A 15308-nucleotide genomic window follows, 5' to 3' on the forward strand; every position below is an offset into this window, starting at 1 on the left:
AAACACTTCTGATACCCTTCTCTGTCCTTCGCCGAATAGCTCTCTTCTCCTTTATCCTCTGAGGTACAAGAGACTCCTTGTGTCCTCTAGAGAAAACTGGATGCGAGGGCAACTCTGCGACTGCCAGAAGGCACTGGGCCGGGCCTGAGCCAACACTGATGTAGAGGCTTCTGTCCCTTTGTGATGTCAGATAATGACACAAAGGGGAACAGGGCGTGCCATGGAACGCTGGGAGCTGGGCAGCACCTGCCCATGGGCTGCAGGCTGGAGCTGCAGCCAACAGAAATCCCCTCAGTCAGGGGCACCTCTGAGGATGGATCGAGCCACATGTTTTCCTTTGGGTGCGTTCTGGGGTCAGATTATGACCTTCAGAGTGAGCAGCGTTAGGGTTTGGCCTGGTCCAGGTGATGAGGGCACACCTCATAACTCTAAGCCGCTACTAATGAAGATCTGTGCTGTGCCGATTCTGATTACTGATATCCTGCACTGCTTACAAAAGTCTGCGAAATAATAAAGCCTTCATTACAGCTCCATCTGCATGGCAGTCATTGCGTCTGCGACTCTTAGGACCCCCAAGGTCCGTCCCAGGGGGTCAGACGACACCTGAGACCCTCACGAAACGAATCGAGGGCATTTGGTCACACTCGGTGAGAAAGTAAAGACGCTGGGAAACAGCAAACCGGGCACTGGGCGCTGCGAGGACGGCTGAGGTGGGGCTGAGAGCAGCGCGGGGCGGAAAACCAGCTCTGACCGGAAACGGAGCTAGCGCGCATGCGCAGCTCGCCCAGAGGCGGGGCGCTGTGCTAGCGGGAGTGAGAAGTGCGCATGCGTGAAAGCACCCAGGGGGCGCCCGCGTCTTCCACTGCCGGTGGCGTTACTGCCGCCTGCCGTCCGCCTTCGTCTCGCGCTCCTCGCTTAGGCCGGGCCTGAACACGGCTGAGCCGCGTTCGTAGCCCTGAAGTGGGAGGTCCGCCACGTCTCTGGTCCCGCCCCGCTCCACCTCGCTTGCTCGCTGTCGGTTCTCGGTCTTCCCTCCCGTCTGTCCATGGAGGGCCTGGTCCATCTGGCGTGACATAAATCGCGCGGTGCCGAGCGTGCGCCGTCGTTATGGCAACGGCCGGAAGTGACGTTGCGGCGCCGCGCGTTGGCCGGAAATGACGCTGCGATTCGCGCGGAGGCGGTGGAGCCGGGCTGGAGCCATGTCAGCGGGAGGCGGCGGGCAGCGCGACGCTGGGACCGCGGGCGGGTGAGGCCGGGGGCTGCGGGCGCTGCGGCGGGGAGGCCTCGGGGCGGCGGTTCCGCGGAGCGGCGGGCGCCGGGCCTCCAACGGGCGGGCGTTGAAGGCACTCCTCGATCTGCTCCGCTTGCAGGCGGCGCAGCAAATGGGATCAGCCCGGCCCGGCCCCCGCCTTCCTTCTCTCTGGCGCGGCTCCGCTGCCCGGCCGGCCTTTCCCCGGCGGCGGAGATGGCGGCACCGCCGTGGGGGTCTCCGAGAGCTCCGCGGCTCCGTCGGGGGCCCTGGATGCGGCCGCGGCTGTGGCAGCGAAGATCAACGCGATGTTAATGGCCAAAGGGAAGCTGAAGCCGGCGCCCAACGCGGCGGATAAGGTGAGAGAGGGACGGGGGGAGCGCCGGGCCCCGGGAGGGGGTTAGGGCGATCTGCTGTTTTCTCAAATAGCTTTCAGGAATACGTGGGAAAAGTGGAGTGAGGCGTAAGGAAACAACGGGGGAGGTTATTTATGTTTTCAGTCTGATAGAGTGGCACAGCAGCGTGTTCGGAGAGTTCCACATTTGAAGCGGTCTGAGAGCAAGCAGTGGTTTTCTCATTGGAGTTATTTGTAGGTAACACGAAAGGACACCAAATGTGCCCCACATTGCAGTCACCAGAGATGGTTCTCTGCTCTCTGTGCATGGAAAGCACTTCTTGCTGCCTTCTGACCGTGAGGTGCAGCAGTGAGCGCTCCTCTGGGAGCACAACATTGGTCAGGAATGCCAGTTCAAGTGAACGACGCTGTGCATTCCATTGGCGCAGTGTTGTTGCTCGTCTCTATGTCTATTTCTCCTTTTGCAGAGCTCCAGTACTAATTATTACCTCAAAATCTCCTGAAAATAAACCTAATAATGTTTATCACTTGATTTTGAAGCTGTGCAGCGTTAAGTGATTAAAGTTTTCGTTTTAAAGCACTTGCTGTGAATAATTTTATGGATTTGAGGGTTCAACAGATGTAACAGGAAATTAAAATGGCTGCTCACCCAACCTGGACCTGTAGGCTGTTTTCTTATTACTCAGTTTTCCAACCACCGGTCTTTGCAACGCTTGTTTTTGAAGCTGCAGGCTCTGGGGAAAGGCCCGGCCACAAATAAAAGCAAAGATGACCTCGTGGTGGCAGAGGTGGAAATCAACGACGTGCCCCTCACATGCAGAAACCTCCTGACGAGGGGGCAGACCCAGGATGAGGTACGTTCAGGAGCTGGATCTGCATTCTTTGGCTTGGCAGATCAAGGTCTGCATCTTTGTTGAGGTTAAAAGAGTTTGTGGCATTGTATGTTCAGCTTTCTGTTACAAAAACAGTGTTTTCTAAGGTGCTTTGTTTAGTGGTTGGTTGGTTTGTTCAATAATGCCTCCTGTCATGAGGTGAGGCAGCACAGCCAGTGTTCTTCAGCAGCACTGTTCATTCTGTTCCTACCTTAATAACATTTTCTGGTCTCTTTGTAAGGCAAGTTAACTTCAACTGCTTTGAAGCTGTGTGTGTTCTTGTTATCACTAAGCTTTTCTGTTTTCTTAATTGCTTTCAGATAAGTCGACTGAGTGGAGCTGCTGTCTCTACTCGAGGGCGGTTCATGACTGCAGAGGAGAAAGCAAAAGTGGGACCTGGGTTTGTATTTCTGCTTTCTCTGTAGTTGGGTGTTGAAGTGACGACGTTCTCGCTCTGTTATGTCATGGGATGTTTGATGTTTTCTCCCTAGAGATCGCCCTCTGTATCTTCATGTCCAGGGTCAGACAAGGGAGCTGGTTGACAGTAAGTGTGCCAAGCATTCCACTTCTCGTGCTCCTTATTGGCAGTGTGTTCAGGCAGTCTTGTAGTACTGATGGGTTTTGTTGTGGCTGATGGGGATTTGCGCTGTAAATAATCTGCGTTGATCAGCGTAATGCGAAAGCACCAGTGCTTCACTGTGAGGTTTGTGGATCCTGAAGGGGAGCAGACAGAGGGCAGTTAACAGCCATCAGTTTAATGGGGAGGTGCTCGTGTTTCTGGGGGTGGCTGAGCACTGAGATGTCCACCAACCCCCTTTGGATCCGTGGCCATGAGCTTACCAGCAGAAATAACAACTCATCACATACCAGGATGCAGCAGCAGAGCAGTTTCTCACGAGGAAGTTCCTTCTGCATGCAGAAGCTGAAGGCATTTTGCTCGTGTTCCCAAGCTAACTGTAGAGCTGCCCACCTGTATTTACCTCCTACAGCCAGCAGTTTTTCTTACCTTGCTCATTCGTGCAGTTGTGAATTCAGTGCAGGGTTAGGGATGTTTCTGTCATGTTTGCTTCCCCGTTGGGCATGAGGACATCTCTTAGTGCTGGCACGGTGCGCCGCATCTGCTGTGTTTACCAAAAGATGAATATCTGTGTATCCTATCAGCACAGATGATTTTGTGGGGAGCACTGGGGGCTGTTAGGAACTTCCCACTGCTGAAATACAAATGGATTTCATATGCTGTCGACTAGGAGCTGTTAATCGTATTAAGGAGATAATTACTAACGGAGTAGTGAAGGCTGCCACAGGTTCCAGTCCTACATTCAATGGAGCTACAGTGACTGTGTACCACCAGCCAGCCCCCATCACTCAGATGTCTCCAGCAGTTGGTCAGAAGCCTCCATTCCAGTCAGGGGTGAGTGATTGGTTCGTGACTTTAATTAGTTAATTACAAGTATGCATGTCACGTGCTGCTTACGGAGAGAAATAAACGCTTATGGGGCCGTGGTGGGAACTGGAGGACTGGTCAGACTGAGTCTGAAGGGTGAGGCTCAGGTGACAGTGATCTCCTAGAAGAAAAGGGATGGAGAGAGCAGTCCTATGTAGAGGAAGGCAAAGGGCCCACTGTGCCATCCAACACTGAGCGTTCTGACTTGACTTCTGGCCTCTAGTGAAAGCAACGTCCTCATCCTAAGAGTGAAGCAATCAGTTTTACTTCTACATTCACAGATGCATTACGTTCAGGACAAATTATTCGTCGGTCTGGAGCATGCTGTACCTACATTTAATGTGAAGGAGAAGGTGGAAGGGCCCGGCTGCTCCTATCTGCAGCACATTCAGATTGAAACAGGTGCCAAAGTCTTCCTTCGTGGAAAAGGCTCGGGTTGCATCGAGCCAGCATCAGGCAGAGAAGCTTTTGAACCCATGTACATCTACATCAGGTATGCTGAGGCTCCCTAAAACGCAAACGTCTGGCAGCAGGTTGCTGTGAAGGAAGAGCTCCCCAGGTCAGTATAAATGTTTGTGCTTATGGATTTTTCTGTTTGTTTTCAGTCACCCAAAGCCAGAAGGTTTGGCAGCTGCTAAAAAGCTGTGTGAAAATCTGTTGCAAACTGTGAGTAGCTCTTATGAGTTTCAGAGTTGATCTTGCTTTAGCTTTAAACAATGTCCAGAGGCACACAGTTTTTTTCTCCTAAAGAGATTCTTATGGTTGGCACCAGAAAAATGTTCTTGATCTCTCAAACGTGTGAAATTCATTTCTCAGTCTTTTTAACTTGAATGCAACAAAGCAGAGTACTGAAAAGAGAGTAAACTCCTGTCAGACAGAGCCTTTCTGCAGCCCATATCCAAGGACAAATATTGACAAATACGTCTGGGAGCTTTTAGATGCTTTAAGTGTTTTGTTTTTAACAAAGCAGCTCCCTTGCCATGCTGTATATCCTCTGAAAGGCTTTCCTGCATTTTACACAACTGTGACTCAGACCAGCAGGATGAGTGTTTTGTTCGACTTTTCTTTTGTTTTGGTAGGTTTTGCTTTGAATTCCTGATCTTTTTTCAGCTTTCATGTTTGGATTCTTGCTGTGCCTTTGTGTGCAGCATGTTCTGCAGTCAAAGTTCCCTTGTGGTTTTATGAGCAGGCAGCTGCCCTTTGCCTGCGAGATTGCGGTGTAGGAATCGGATGTTCACTTTCTCACCTCTGAACATCCTTTGCAGGTTCATGCTGAATACTCCCGGTTTGTGAATCAGATCACTACAGCTGTACCTTTGGCAGGTAACGTTGGCAAGACTGAAACCTTTGGTGTTGTGTTTTGTGGAGCTCGGTTTGGCGGAAGGCCTTTGTGGAAGTCTTGGTGTTTTGCTCCTTGTGTCGAAAGCAGCCATGTTTCCTTTACGCTTTGTAATTAGTTCACTGCTTTCGTGACTCTTGGCTGCATTAACGATGGCCCTTTTTTCCTCCTCTTCTTTCTGCAGGCTTTGCACAGCCTGCTGCTATCAACAGCGTTCCTTCTCAGCCGTCATATTACCCTTCCAATGGATATCAGTCTGGTTATCCTGTCGTTCCCCCTCCTCAGCAACCGGTTCAGCCTCCATATGGTGTTCCAGGCATAGTTCCACCCGCAGTGCCAATGGCCCCAGGCGTCCTGACAACGCTTCCTGCAGGAGTTCCACCTGTGCCGACGCAGTATCCAATATCTCAAGTTCAGCCTCCAGCCAGCACTGGGCAGGTACTGCTAAGATGAAGGATTTGCCTCGTAGCTGTCGGCTTCCTCAGCTGTTTCTTTGCTAACAATGACGTACTTGAAGTCCTTCCAGATGGGGAACAACTTGGGGCACACAGAGCCGATATCTGGGGTTGTTGCTTTGATGCATTTGGCCAAGCAACTTATTTTTTTGTATGACAGTTTCAGGCTGCGTTTCTTTTCGTGCTGCACCCTGCTGACATGAGGGGTGATGCAGGGAGGTGTCACCCATTGATGCAAAACGTTACTGTAGGCATTGTGGGTGCAGGGAGCCTGAGCTGCAGGCAGTGATTACTTAGAGCTGGGAGCATTCTGCAATGCAGGTACTTGTCTTCCAAATTATGCACTTCCTTTTCACCTCTCAGGTTCCGCAAAGAGAAATTGGTTGCGTTTTTTGATCCTCTGTGTGAAACCTTACATGGAATTGACTTGATTATATGCACCTGAAGCATTATCTTCTTTGTTTTTAATTTCTGCATGCCAGAGTCCACTGAGCGCTCCTTTCCTTCCTGCTGCTGCCCCGGTCAAAACAAGCCTGCCAGCTGGTACGCAGCCACAAGTCCAGGCCCATCCCCAAGGCCAAAAGAGGCGTTTCACCGAGGAGCTGCCCGATGAGAGGGAGTCAGGACTGCTGGGATATCAGGTGGAATAAAATCAGCAATTTTACTTCATTCGACAAAATGGAACTTGGCTGGAGAGAGGGATGGTTGTTAGCAAAGTCTATTTGAGAAAATTCAGACAGGCCCTCGGGCAGGCAGCAGTGATGGTTGCAAACATTGAGAGCACGCTTCCATTTCTTTGAGCCGATGCTCTGCTCTCAGGCTGGGCTGTCCGATGCGTTGGCATCCATGCCTGTGCATCCTTGCTTTCCATGCCTGTGCTCTTTCCTGAAGAGCAGCAGTGCATTCAGGTCGAAGAGATGGCAGCAGCGTGTGCCTGGTTAGGTGAAAGTGAGATGATTTGTTATTGGCTTTTTTTTTAATCCCTATTTGTTTTATTGTGGGTCTTTTGGATGGGCTTCTGTAGAGGGAGGGGAGGTGGGTGTAATGTCTGTGTTTTCCCATTCCCCTTTCTTGCAGGCAGCGCTTGGGAGGATTTCTAGAATCCCAGTGTTGAGAGTGACTGTTGGTTCATTTTAGACAGCAAAAGTTGCTGAGTTTATGTTAAATAACGGAGCTTTTCATCAGGCTTCTATGTGAGAAAATGCAGGTTCTGCAAATGCTCATAGGCAGAACCCATTAATAAAAGCTTGGTCTGGAGAAAATAAAGATCTGCTTAAGCATCAGATCTTATTAACGTGTCAAGCACAGTTTACTGTGGCATGAGGCCTCTAAGTACTCAGAATGAGCTGATTAGAGGTAATGAGTCAATCCAGGAATAAACAGCTGTCATCACTGTCCTGCAGTGCGGGGATGGTGGACTGGGTGCTGGAGTGGCTTCCACAGCAGAGTCAGGAAGGTTTTTACAACTTCACCCTCAGTATTTGTAGGAAAAAAGAAAAAAAAAAAAGCATTGTACTGAACAGAGGTGATTAGTGGCTGCTCCTAATAGTTGGCAATATGCTCTGAAAAGTTGGGTTTCCTATCAGTATCATTAAGGAGCTGTAGCTTGTGTTGTAGTGGTAGATTTGCTAATGCCGTGTGTTTTTCTGCTCATAGCATGGACCCATTCATATGACTAATTTAGGTACAGGCTTCTCCAGTCAGAGCGAAATCGATGGAGCCGGGTCGAAGTCAGCAAGTTCCTCAGGAAAGGAGAGAGAGAGGGACAGGTATGGGACGAGCCCTGCGCTGTCTGCTGGCACCTCTGTTCGTTTCTGTCCTTCTTAAGGGGCGCAGAGCCCAGTTGAGAGTTAATGGCAAGGACTGCGTTTCGGATTCGGTCGCTGTTATCTTTGTGCTTGCTCTTAAAAAGTAAATAGAAGGTAATGAAGGCTTGCTTGTGTTTGAACAGGCAGTTGATGCCTCCACCAGCTTTTCCTGTCACTGGGATGAAATCAGAATCTGAAGAAAGAAATGGTGTGGGGTCTTTACCAGGCAGCCATGGTGAGTGCAACGAGTGGAACCTGTTTGTCAGTGGAGTTTGCGGTGGTCTTAACGCTCATTTAGATTGGTGATTGTTTTTTGTGTCCTTTTTACTGCGTGCAGTAAAAGGGAGATCATTGCCCCGTTCTGAAATCACTGATTGTGCTTTAATAAACGCCTCTGAATGGTGAGGGTGTGATGAAGGCAGGAGGGCTGAGCTTTGACCCACAGTCAGCACAATCTCCTGGGCTTGCTCTGTAACAGATGTCATGGCTTTACGTTGTGCACAGCTATCTCTAGGAGCACTGAGGAGTGTCAGTTATGGTTCAGGTGTGTATTTACAGACACGAGTTCTGTCACCCTGTCTGCAGACAGAAGCGTTGTTAGCTTTCATCCTCTCTCAGGGCTGTCACACATCGGCTGTTTGCAGCTTGGTAAAACATGGGATCGCTTTAACTCCTGGTAGTTTAGTGCCTTCCATACCAGTCTGCAGGTACAAACCACGTTAGTTTGTCTAACCTTAGTTTTTCTGCAGTATTGCTCCCAGAGGTTGTTCTCCTGCTAGCTTTCTTTTGAGCAAAAGTTCTACTTTTCTTTACGTGTTGATCTCTAAAACGGTGCGATTGCCATCACTTTGACCCGTTTGCTAACTTTACCTTTCTTGTGTGTTTCTTTCTTCTTTCTCTGTTCTCTTACATGGTTCTGATGGATCACATGTGCTGTTGCTGCTGCTGTTTCGTGTGGCCTTCGACCTTGGATGACCATTGGCCTTGTGACCTCAAAATGGTGTCCAACTAACGATTTACAATTAACATCTTTTTTATTAACTTGTTTTGGGGCATTTTATCTCTCTCTATTTTTATTTTTCCTTCTTGGGGGCCGGGGGGATTGTTCTGTTTTTTTTCCCCCCCTCCCCCTAGATCATCAAGCAAAGAAGATGAAAACATCCGAGAAGGGCTTTGGATTGGTGGCATATGCTGGAGATTCATCAGATGAAGAGGAGGAACACGGTGGCCATAAAAATGCAAGTACTTTTTCACAGGGGTGGAGTTTAGGATACCAGTATCCTTCCTCACAACAGCGAGCCAAACAACAGATGCCATTTTGGATGGCACCGTAAAAGCTACAGAACTGTCTTCGTTCATCTCTTTATTATTATTTTTTTTTTCCTCTAGCAATAATGCATGTATATTACAAAAAGAACTTTGCAAATATGCATTGTTTTTACATTTGCAGAAGCTAAAGGTTCAGTATTCCGCCTTGAAAGGGCTCCATTATTTTTAAACTCTTTATTTCTGCAGTGAATTTGTCATCTATGAAAACCATTTGAAATAGCATTTGGACAGGGCCGGTCCCTCACAGCGTGGGGGAGGTTCTGGGAAGAGAAACCTGTCCTCTGTTTCCCATTTTTCCAGGGTAACTTTAAAAAAAACAAAAAAGGAAGCTGTCAGCCACGCTGACTTCACCACCCATCTGGTGTTGTATTTTATTCAGTGCTTCTGCTGTCAGCCCGTGCTCACGGTCCCGTTAATGGTGACTGTGTGGATTCAATGTTTGGACTTTCAACAAAGGAAAGCAGCGTCCGATAGTTCAGAGAAATTTGCTGGGTTGCGTTTCTTGAAGTTGATGATTTTGCTTTTACTTTAAGCATCTCCTGTTGTAACTCCACGTTGTGTTTTCTTTGCAATGTGGTTTCTCTAACCCCACGACTTCTGGTTCCAGCCAAGTGCTTTGGGGGGGGGGGCCGAGATGGGGGTTATTTTGTCCTTTGTGGGTTCATCCTGCTGCTGCCCCCGGCTGCCAGCTGCTCCCCCACCTCCAGCAATCCCTGCCTCCTTCATTCTGCTCAGCAGTTCGTATGGGACCTGCAGGTTCTCCAAGCTTCTCCCACTCTCTTAACTCACTTTGATTCCACCCCGTTCTGTTTCACGGTGCTCGACAAAGGAGGAGAGGCACAGAGCCATGCCTGCAGGCGCCGCTCCCGCTGTGAAGCACGGGGAGCGGAGTGTGAATATCTTTATGGACACAAAGCACAACGTGGCGGTGGTGGCAGGGCAGGGTGCTGCACAGCTGCTGGGCTGTGGGACGCCATCAGCTCCCGGAGCAGCACTGGTAGCTCCCTGGCGCTGGGAGTGGCTGGCACCTTTGTACAAACATTGACTTTCCTACGTCTTGTAAATACTTGAGACCCGTGCTTTCGTTATAAATAAATGTATAAATGCTGTATAAACGCGCTGCTGCTCGTCGCGGCTTTGTTGTGAGCTGCGCCTTTAATTCCCGTTTCGCAATCGGGAATGGTTCCGAGTCAGGGAGGGGCGGGGCCAAGGAGGCTCGCGGTCATGTGACCATGGGGGCGTGGCTACATGGGGGCGGTCTTTCTTTGGCGCGGCCCCGCCGCCATTTTGGGGTCGCCGCCTGAGCTCGGCGCCGGGCCGCGCGGTTGCGGCGGCGTGAAACGCGTCACGGAGCGGCCTGAGGTGAGCGAGGAGCGGAGCGGCCGGGCCGCGCTGAGGGCTGTCGGGCTCACGCTGCTTTCCTCACCCTCAGGAGCGGCGGCGGCTCGATCGGCGCTGAGGAGATGGACGCCGCGGCCCGGCCGGGCGGCGCGGGGCAGCCCCGCGAGTACAAGCTGGTGATGTTGGGCGCCGGCGGCGTCGGGAAGAGCGGTGCGTGCGGGGCGGGGCGGGGCCGGGCGCTTCCCGCGCTGCGAGAGCGGAGCTCCGCGCTGTTCGGGGCCGCGTTGCCCCGCGCTCAGCGCCGTTCCTTTTGCAGCCATGACGATGCAGTTCATCAGCCATCGCTTTCCTGAGGACCACGACCCGACCATCGGTAAGAACGGCCCGCCCCGCTCCGCCCCCCCGCCGGCCGATACTTTGAAGCCGTTACCGCGTCGGGCTCCCTTTGCGTAACGCTCCCTTTGCGTGTCGGTGATTAACGGGTGTTCGCGATGGCGTTGACGATTTGTTCTCCCCGAATTGTGCTGCGAATCCAGAGGATGCTTATAAGATCCGGATACGCATCGATGATGAACCTGCCAACCTGGACATCTTGGACACAGCAGGACAGGTTGGTGAGCACCATTGAGAGCATGGGAGGCTGCAGGGGCACAGACAGAGAGAGTTCCACAGCGCCTTTCTGTTCTTTTGAATGGCCTTTAGAGCTGTCTTCATTCATCTGCGTGCTCACAGCTTCGCTCCCATGCTGTGTTTAGGCACCCAGGCAGCTCTCTTGCTTTACGTGTTTCTCTCTGTTGCTTCTCACTGCTCACACTCAGCAAGTGATGTGTAATGGCTTAAGAAATACACAGAGCCTTTGGATTGCTTTGAGACTGGGAGGTTGAGGTTGGATATGAGGAGGAAGTTTTTCCCTCAGAGGGCAGTGAGGCACTGGCACAGGTTGCCCAAGGAGGCTGTGGATGCCCCAGCCCTGCAGGCATTGGAGGCCAGGCTGGATGTGGCTCTGGGCAGCCTGGGCTGCTGGTTGGGGACCTGCACACAGCAGGGGGTTGGAACTGATGGTCATTGTGCTCCTTTTAAACCCAGGCTGTTCTGTGATTCTATGATTCCATGACTCCCTTCTTATTCCTAATGGAAATCTCCCCTCTTTTAGTTTGATACAGTTTCCCTCAGTCTCCTCACAGCAGACTCTGCTAATGAGTCTGTCCCCTCCTCAATTACAGCTCCTTTAGAAACTGAAAGGCTGCTCTCAGCTCTCCATGCTGAGCAGCCCCAGCTCTCCCAGCCTGTCCTCCTAGGGAAGGTTTCATCCCTTGGATCACTCTACAAATACGAAACATGTATTTATGTTATTTCTTTACCAAGAGAAAGATGGTGTTGATCCCACAGAGTTTTTGTCTCACGTGTAAAAGGATGAGGAGGGAGATGCCAAATTTGCACAGCATTCCTCCGCTGCCGATTTTGGAATGCATCTCTTGTTTCCAGTTAGAAATGGTTGTGTTTGTGTCACGTTCTGCTTGTAGGCAGAGTTCACGGCCATGAGGGACCAGTACATGAGGGCTGGAGAGGGATTTATCATCTGCTACTCCATCACAGATCGACGCAGCTTCCACGAAGTGCGTGAATTCAAGCAGCTCATCTATCGTGTGCGGCGCACCGACGACACTCCTGTGGTTCTGGTGGGGAACAAATCCGACCTGACGCAGCTGAGGCAGGTGTGTGGCTCCCCAGGAAGCTCCCCTTCTTGCTTCTGCTTCAAAATGCAGGCATAGAAGAGATCAGGTTCTTCTGGGTTCACTGTAATAAGTCGAACATGAGAGCAGTATGAATTTCAGCTGGAGTTGCTGAATAACCAAATGCATTTAACCACCGTGGGAGTGAAATCTTCTAGTTGATGCTTCGAGTTTCAGCTGCTCTTAGGCTTTTTCTGTCTTTTATTTCCTGAAAAGAGGTGCTTTTAATGGAGGTACAGCGCTGGACGTAGCAGGGGGGTTGAAACTGGATGATCATTGTGGTCCTTTTCAACCCAGGCCATTCGATGGTAACACGATAAACCACTTGCAAACGTTACAGATCAGAGGATGCAAGTCTGCTAAGAAAGGAGGTGTGATTAATAATGGGGGTAAGAATGCACAGAAAGGAAAGTGAGCTTCAGCTTAAGGGAATGGTAGCTCTTGTCTGTGGGAAACAATTTGGAGCAAAGCTTCAGAGCGACGAGGAAAACAAACTGCAGAGGTGTTTGTGTGCCTGGAGTGAGGTGGTTTTTCAGCGTGGCAGGAGAGTTACTGAGGTGGAACCCATAGTGAGGTGTGGGGCAGAGCAGAGGGAGCGGGCACAGCTTCAGTGACCAGGGGAAGGAATCCCCCAAACTGACAGAAGCTCATCCTGGGGTGAGGGCTGCTGCGTCACGCAGCCAGGATTACGTCCTGAGAAGGGAATTCTCTCTGAAAGGCTTTTCTTGTTTTATGAATGATCAGAGCTGCTGTGTCTGGAGGGTCGCTTACAGATGGTGACGTAGCTTGTGAAATGATGGGTGAAAGAGAAGGGGAATTGTAGAGAAAGACACCAGGGGAGGTGGGCAGTTCTGGAACTGGGAGGGTGTGCACACAGCTCCAGGCTGAGCAGAACAAGAAGAGAGAAAGGAAGAACATCTCTGGTTTTGGCTTTCTTGACAGATGTGGTTTTTTTCAGGTCTCTAAAGAAGAAGGCTCTGCTTTGGCACGAGAATTCAACTGTCCTTTCTTTGAAACTTCTGCTGCCTACCGTTATTACATTGATGATGTGTTCCACGCTCTGGTGCGAGAGATCCGCAGGAAAGAAAAAGAAGCAGTGATGGCAATGGAAAAAAAATCCAAACCCAAAAGCAGCGTTTGGAAAAGACTGAAATCCCCCTTCAGGAGGAAGAAGGATTCGGTCACTTGAAGAGAAAGAATTCCTGTGTAAGAGAAAACCTGGGAGCAGCCACTCGTAACCAAAGCGGTTGAACGACAACATTTCAGCAGTAGGTTTAAAGACTGATGGGACTTCTGTGAGGGGGAGCATCACTTCTACCATTATTTTTGCTTAAGACGGTATTCTCTTAGTTCTGGATATTTAATTTGAGACACAGTAACGATTTGACTTCCCTTTGCTGTCATTTTTAGATCGGATTCTCCAAATACTGCTTGTGTGTTGGTTACAGATGCTGGTGGGTTTCTGACGCTGCACTTTTAAATGTTTGGTCACTGCAGACTGGAAGCCGAGTTGTTTTAAGAGGAAAAAAGATGCTGAATTTCTACCCAGCTTAACTCAGTTCATTGTTTCTCAGTTGTTTGCACAACAAAGTGTTGCTGCCTTCCCAGCCAGTCACTGCCATCACCAGAGGAGGATTTTGTTGAGGTTGTGCTGGAAAGTGCTGAGCAAAGCGTGCGACTCCACAGCCTGGGCTGCATGCAGGTGGCAGCGAGGGGAGATGCGTGCTTTGTTCTCACGGGAAAGGATTTCTCTAGCAAAAAGTTCACCTGAACGAGCAGTGAACCCACGGCGTGGTGGTTGGGATCCTCAGCAAGGCAGAAACAGCAAATTATTGCTCCTCTGGCAGCCGTAACCTGGCAGCAGCACGGATGTGCAGCGCCGTCCCTCCGTTCAGCATCGATGGCGTTGTTGCAGCGTTTGTAGCTGATGCTGCGGATGCTCTGCAAACTGCAGCTTTGGGTTTTCCTGACTTGTTTGTTGAAGCTGTAGCTGTGATGGTGCAGTGGCGTATTTATTTACATCGCGTTTTCTATGGTTGTCTTAAAGGAGACAGTATTACTGAGTAGGAGTCTCTAACATAGTCATTTCAGATTAATCTGTGATAACTGCTTTGTAAAGAAGACTGAAAGTGAGGCACTGGGGCCGGAGCTGATACCCCTAATGCTGGTGAGGTTCTTCAGTGCTGCCTCAAAGGTGGGATCAGCAGAAGGGAGCAGTGAGGGCAGAGCAGCACAGCTGGGCATCTCCACCCAACCGTCAGCACGTCCTTCCTCCTTGGGGGTGATTTGACACCGCTTACAGGATTTAAATCCAGATTGTTAGATTGTTGCCATGCAAAAAGCTGGTGGAGAGATGGATGTCCAGGGTTGTTTTAGAAATGATACAGAAAATCATAGGTGACTCAGATGGGTTTAAAAGGCCTTTCTCAGAGAACCAAGTGCCTCGAGTCTCTGTTCAGTGGTGAAAGCTTGGCAGCCTGTAAGCGCAGTGCTACTCAAGTGCTTCTCTTGATCTTTAAACTCTGTCAGCAGCTGTTAATCTCACTGACCCAAAGGCCTTGCAGTGCCTTCAGTGTGCTGCCAGCAGAACTGAAACAGGTTGTTGGATGTGTAAAAAACTCCAGCACAAAAAAGTGAAGATAACGAACATACAGACCCTAATTTAGGCTTTCTTCTTTCTACACTCCTTACTGTGTGAGATGTCACTGGAACTTCTGGGCCTGGTGCTTCTAAGGGTATTTTGTGTGAGGTTTTAAGAAAAAACGAATCTGTCACGAGGAAGTGGGGAGGGGCGAACGGTTTGATGCTGTGTTTGTAGCCAACCTCAGCATTGGAGTGGATTTCTGTTTCTCACTTCCTTCCAGAACTGCAGTGTTTGGCTGTGCTGGTAATCATCACCGATTGCAGAGCAGGGAGAATAATTGGGGTTATTGGGAATGGAAGAGCTCTCCTCAATTCACCATGCATGCCACTGCGCTGCCTTCACTGCAGTTACTGCTTTGGAACTGCAGCTCTCAGCTGCTCCTTGTTGCATTAAATGCCATCTAAAACTGGTAGATAAAACCCAGGGACAGCAGCAGGGTTAGGAGCAGCTCTCAGTGCTTCGTGGCAATGATTACTTCCCATGTCAGGCAGCGTGCTGGGAGCTGGGAGCCCAGTTCTCCCCATCCCGTCTGTAATGTCTGTGCCTTACGTGATCCTTCAATGCAACATGTATGTTTACTAATGCCTTTTATGAGCCTGTTGCTTCCAGAATTACTAAATCAGAACAGCAGCAAGCACTTTTTTTTTTTTTTACAGTGTTATTCAAAAGAAAAACAAAGTTTTATTTTTGTCATGTATAAATTTGTACCCGGGGTTATCGTTTTATTTGACACTATAAA

The 15308-nt window shown here is 50.0% G+C and overlaps 2 protein-coding genes across 2 annotated transcripts; both read left to right on the plus strand.

The window, feature by feature from the left end:
• Nucleotides 1-1154: 1154 nt before the first annotated feature.
• KHDC4 (KH domain containing 4, pre-mRNA splicing factor) lies at nt 1155-8856 on the plus strand (the record flags this gene model as incomplete). Its single annotated transcript, XM_079550930.1, has 14 exons — nt 1155-1246; nt 1371-1608; nt 2330-2458; nt 2797-2876; nt 2968-3020; nt 3724-3887; nt 4202-4413; nt 4526-4586; nt 5186-5243; nt 5444-5697; nt 6197-6355; nt 7371-7483; nt 7666-7757; nt 8657-8856. The coding sequence occupies 14 exons, from the start codon at nt 1155-1157 to the stop codon at nt 8854-8856; spliced, it is 1905 nt and encodes a 634-aa protein (XP_079407056.1).
• A 1458-nt stretch (nt 8857-10314) lies between these two features.
• On the plus strand, nt 10315-13114 carry RIT1 (Ras like without CAAX 1; the record flags this gene model as incomplete). The annotated part of the gene is made up of 5 exons (XM_079550943.1): nt 10315-10402; nt 10509-10565; nt 10729-10802; nt 11716-11907; nt 12884-13114. The coding sequence occupies 5 exons, from the start codon at nt 10315-10317 to the stop codon at nt 13112-13114; spliced, it is 642 nt and encodes a 213-aa protein (XP_079407069.1).
• Nucleotides 13115-15308: the final 2194 nt, after the last annotated feature.

This window comes from Tetrao urogallus (assembly GCF_951394365.1).
Source record: "Tetrao urogallus genome assembly, contig: SUPER_28_unloc_1, whole genome shotgun sequence".
NCBI classification, from domain to species: domain Eukaryota; kingdom Metazoa; phylum Chordata; class Aves; order Galliformes; family Phasianidae; genus Tetrao; species Tetrao urogallus.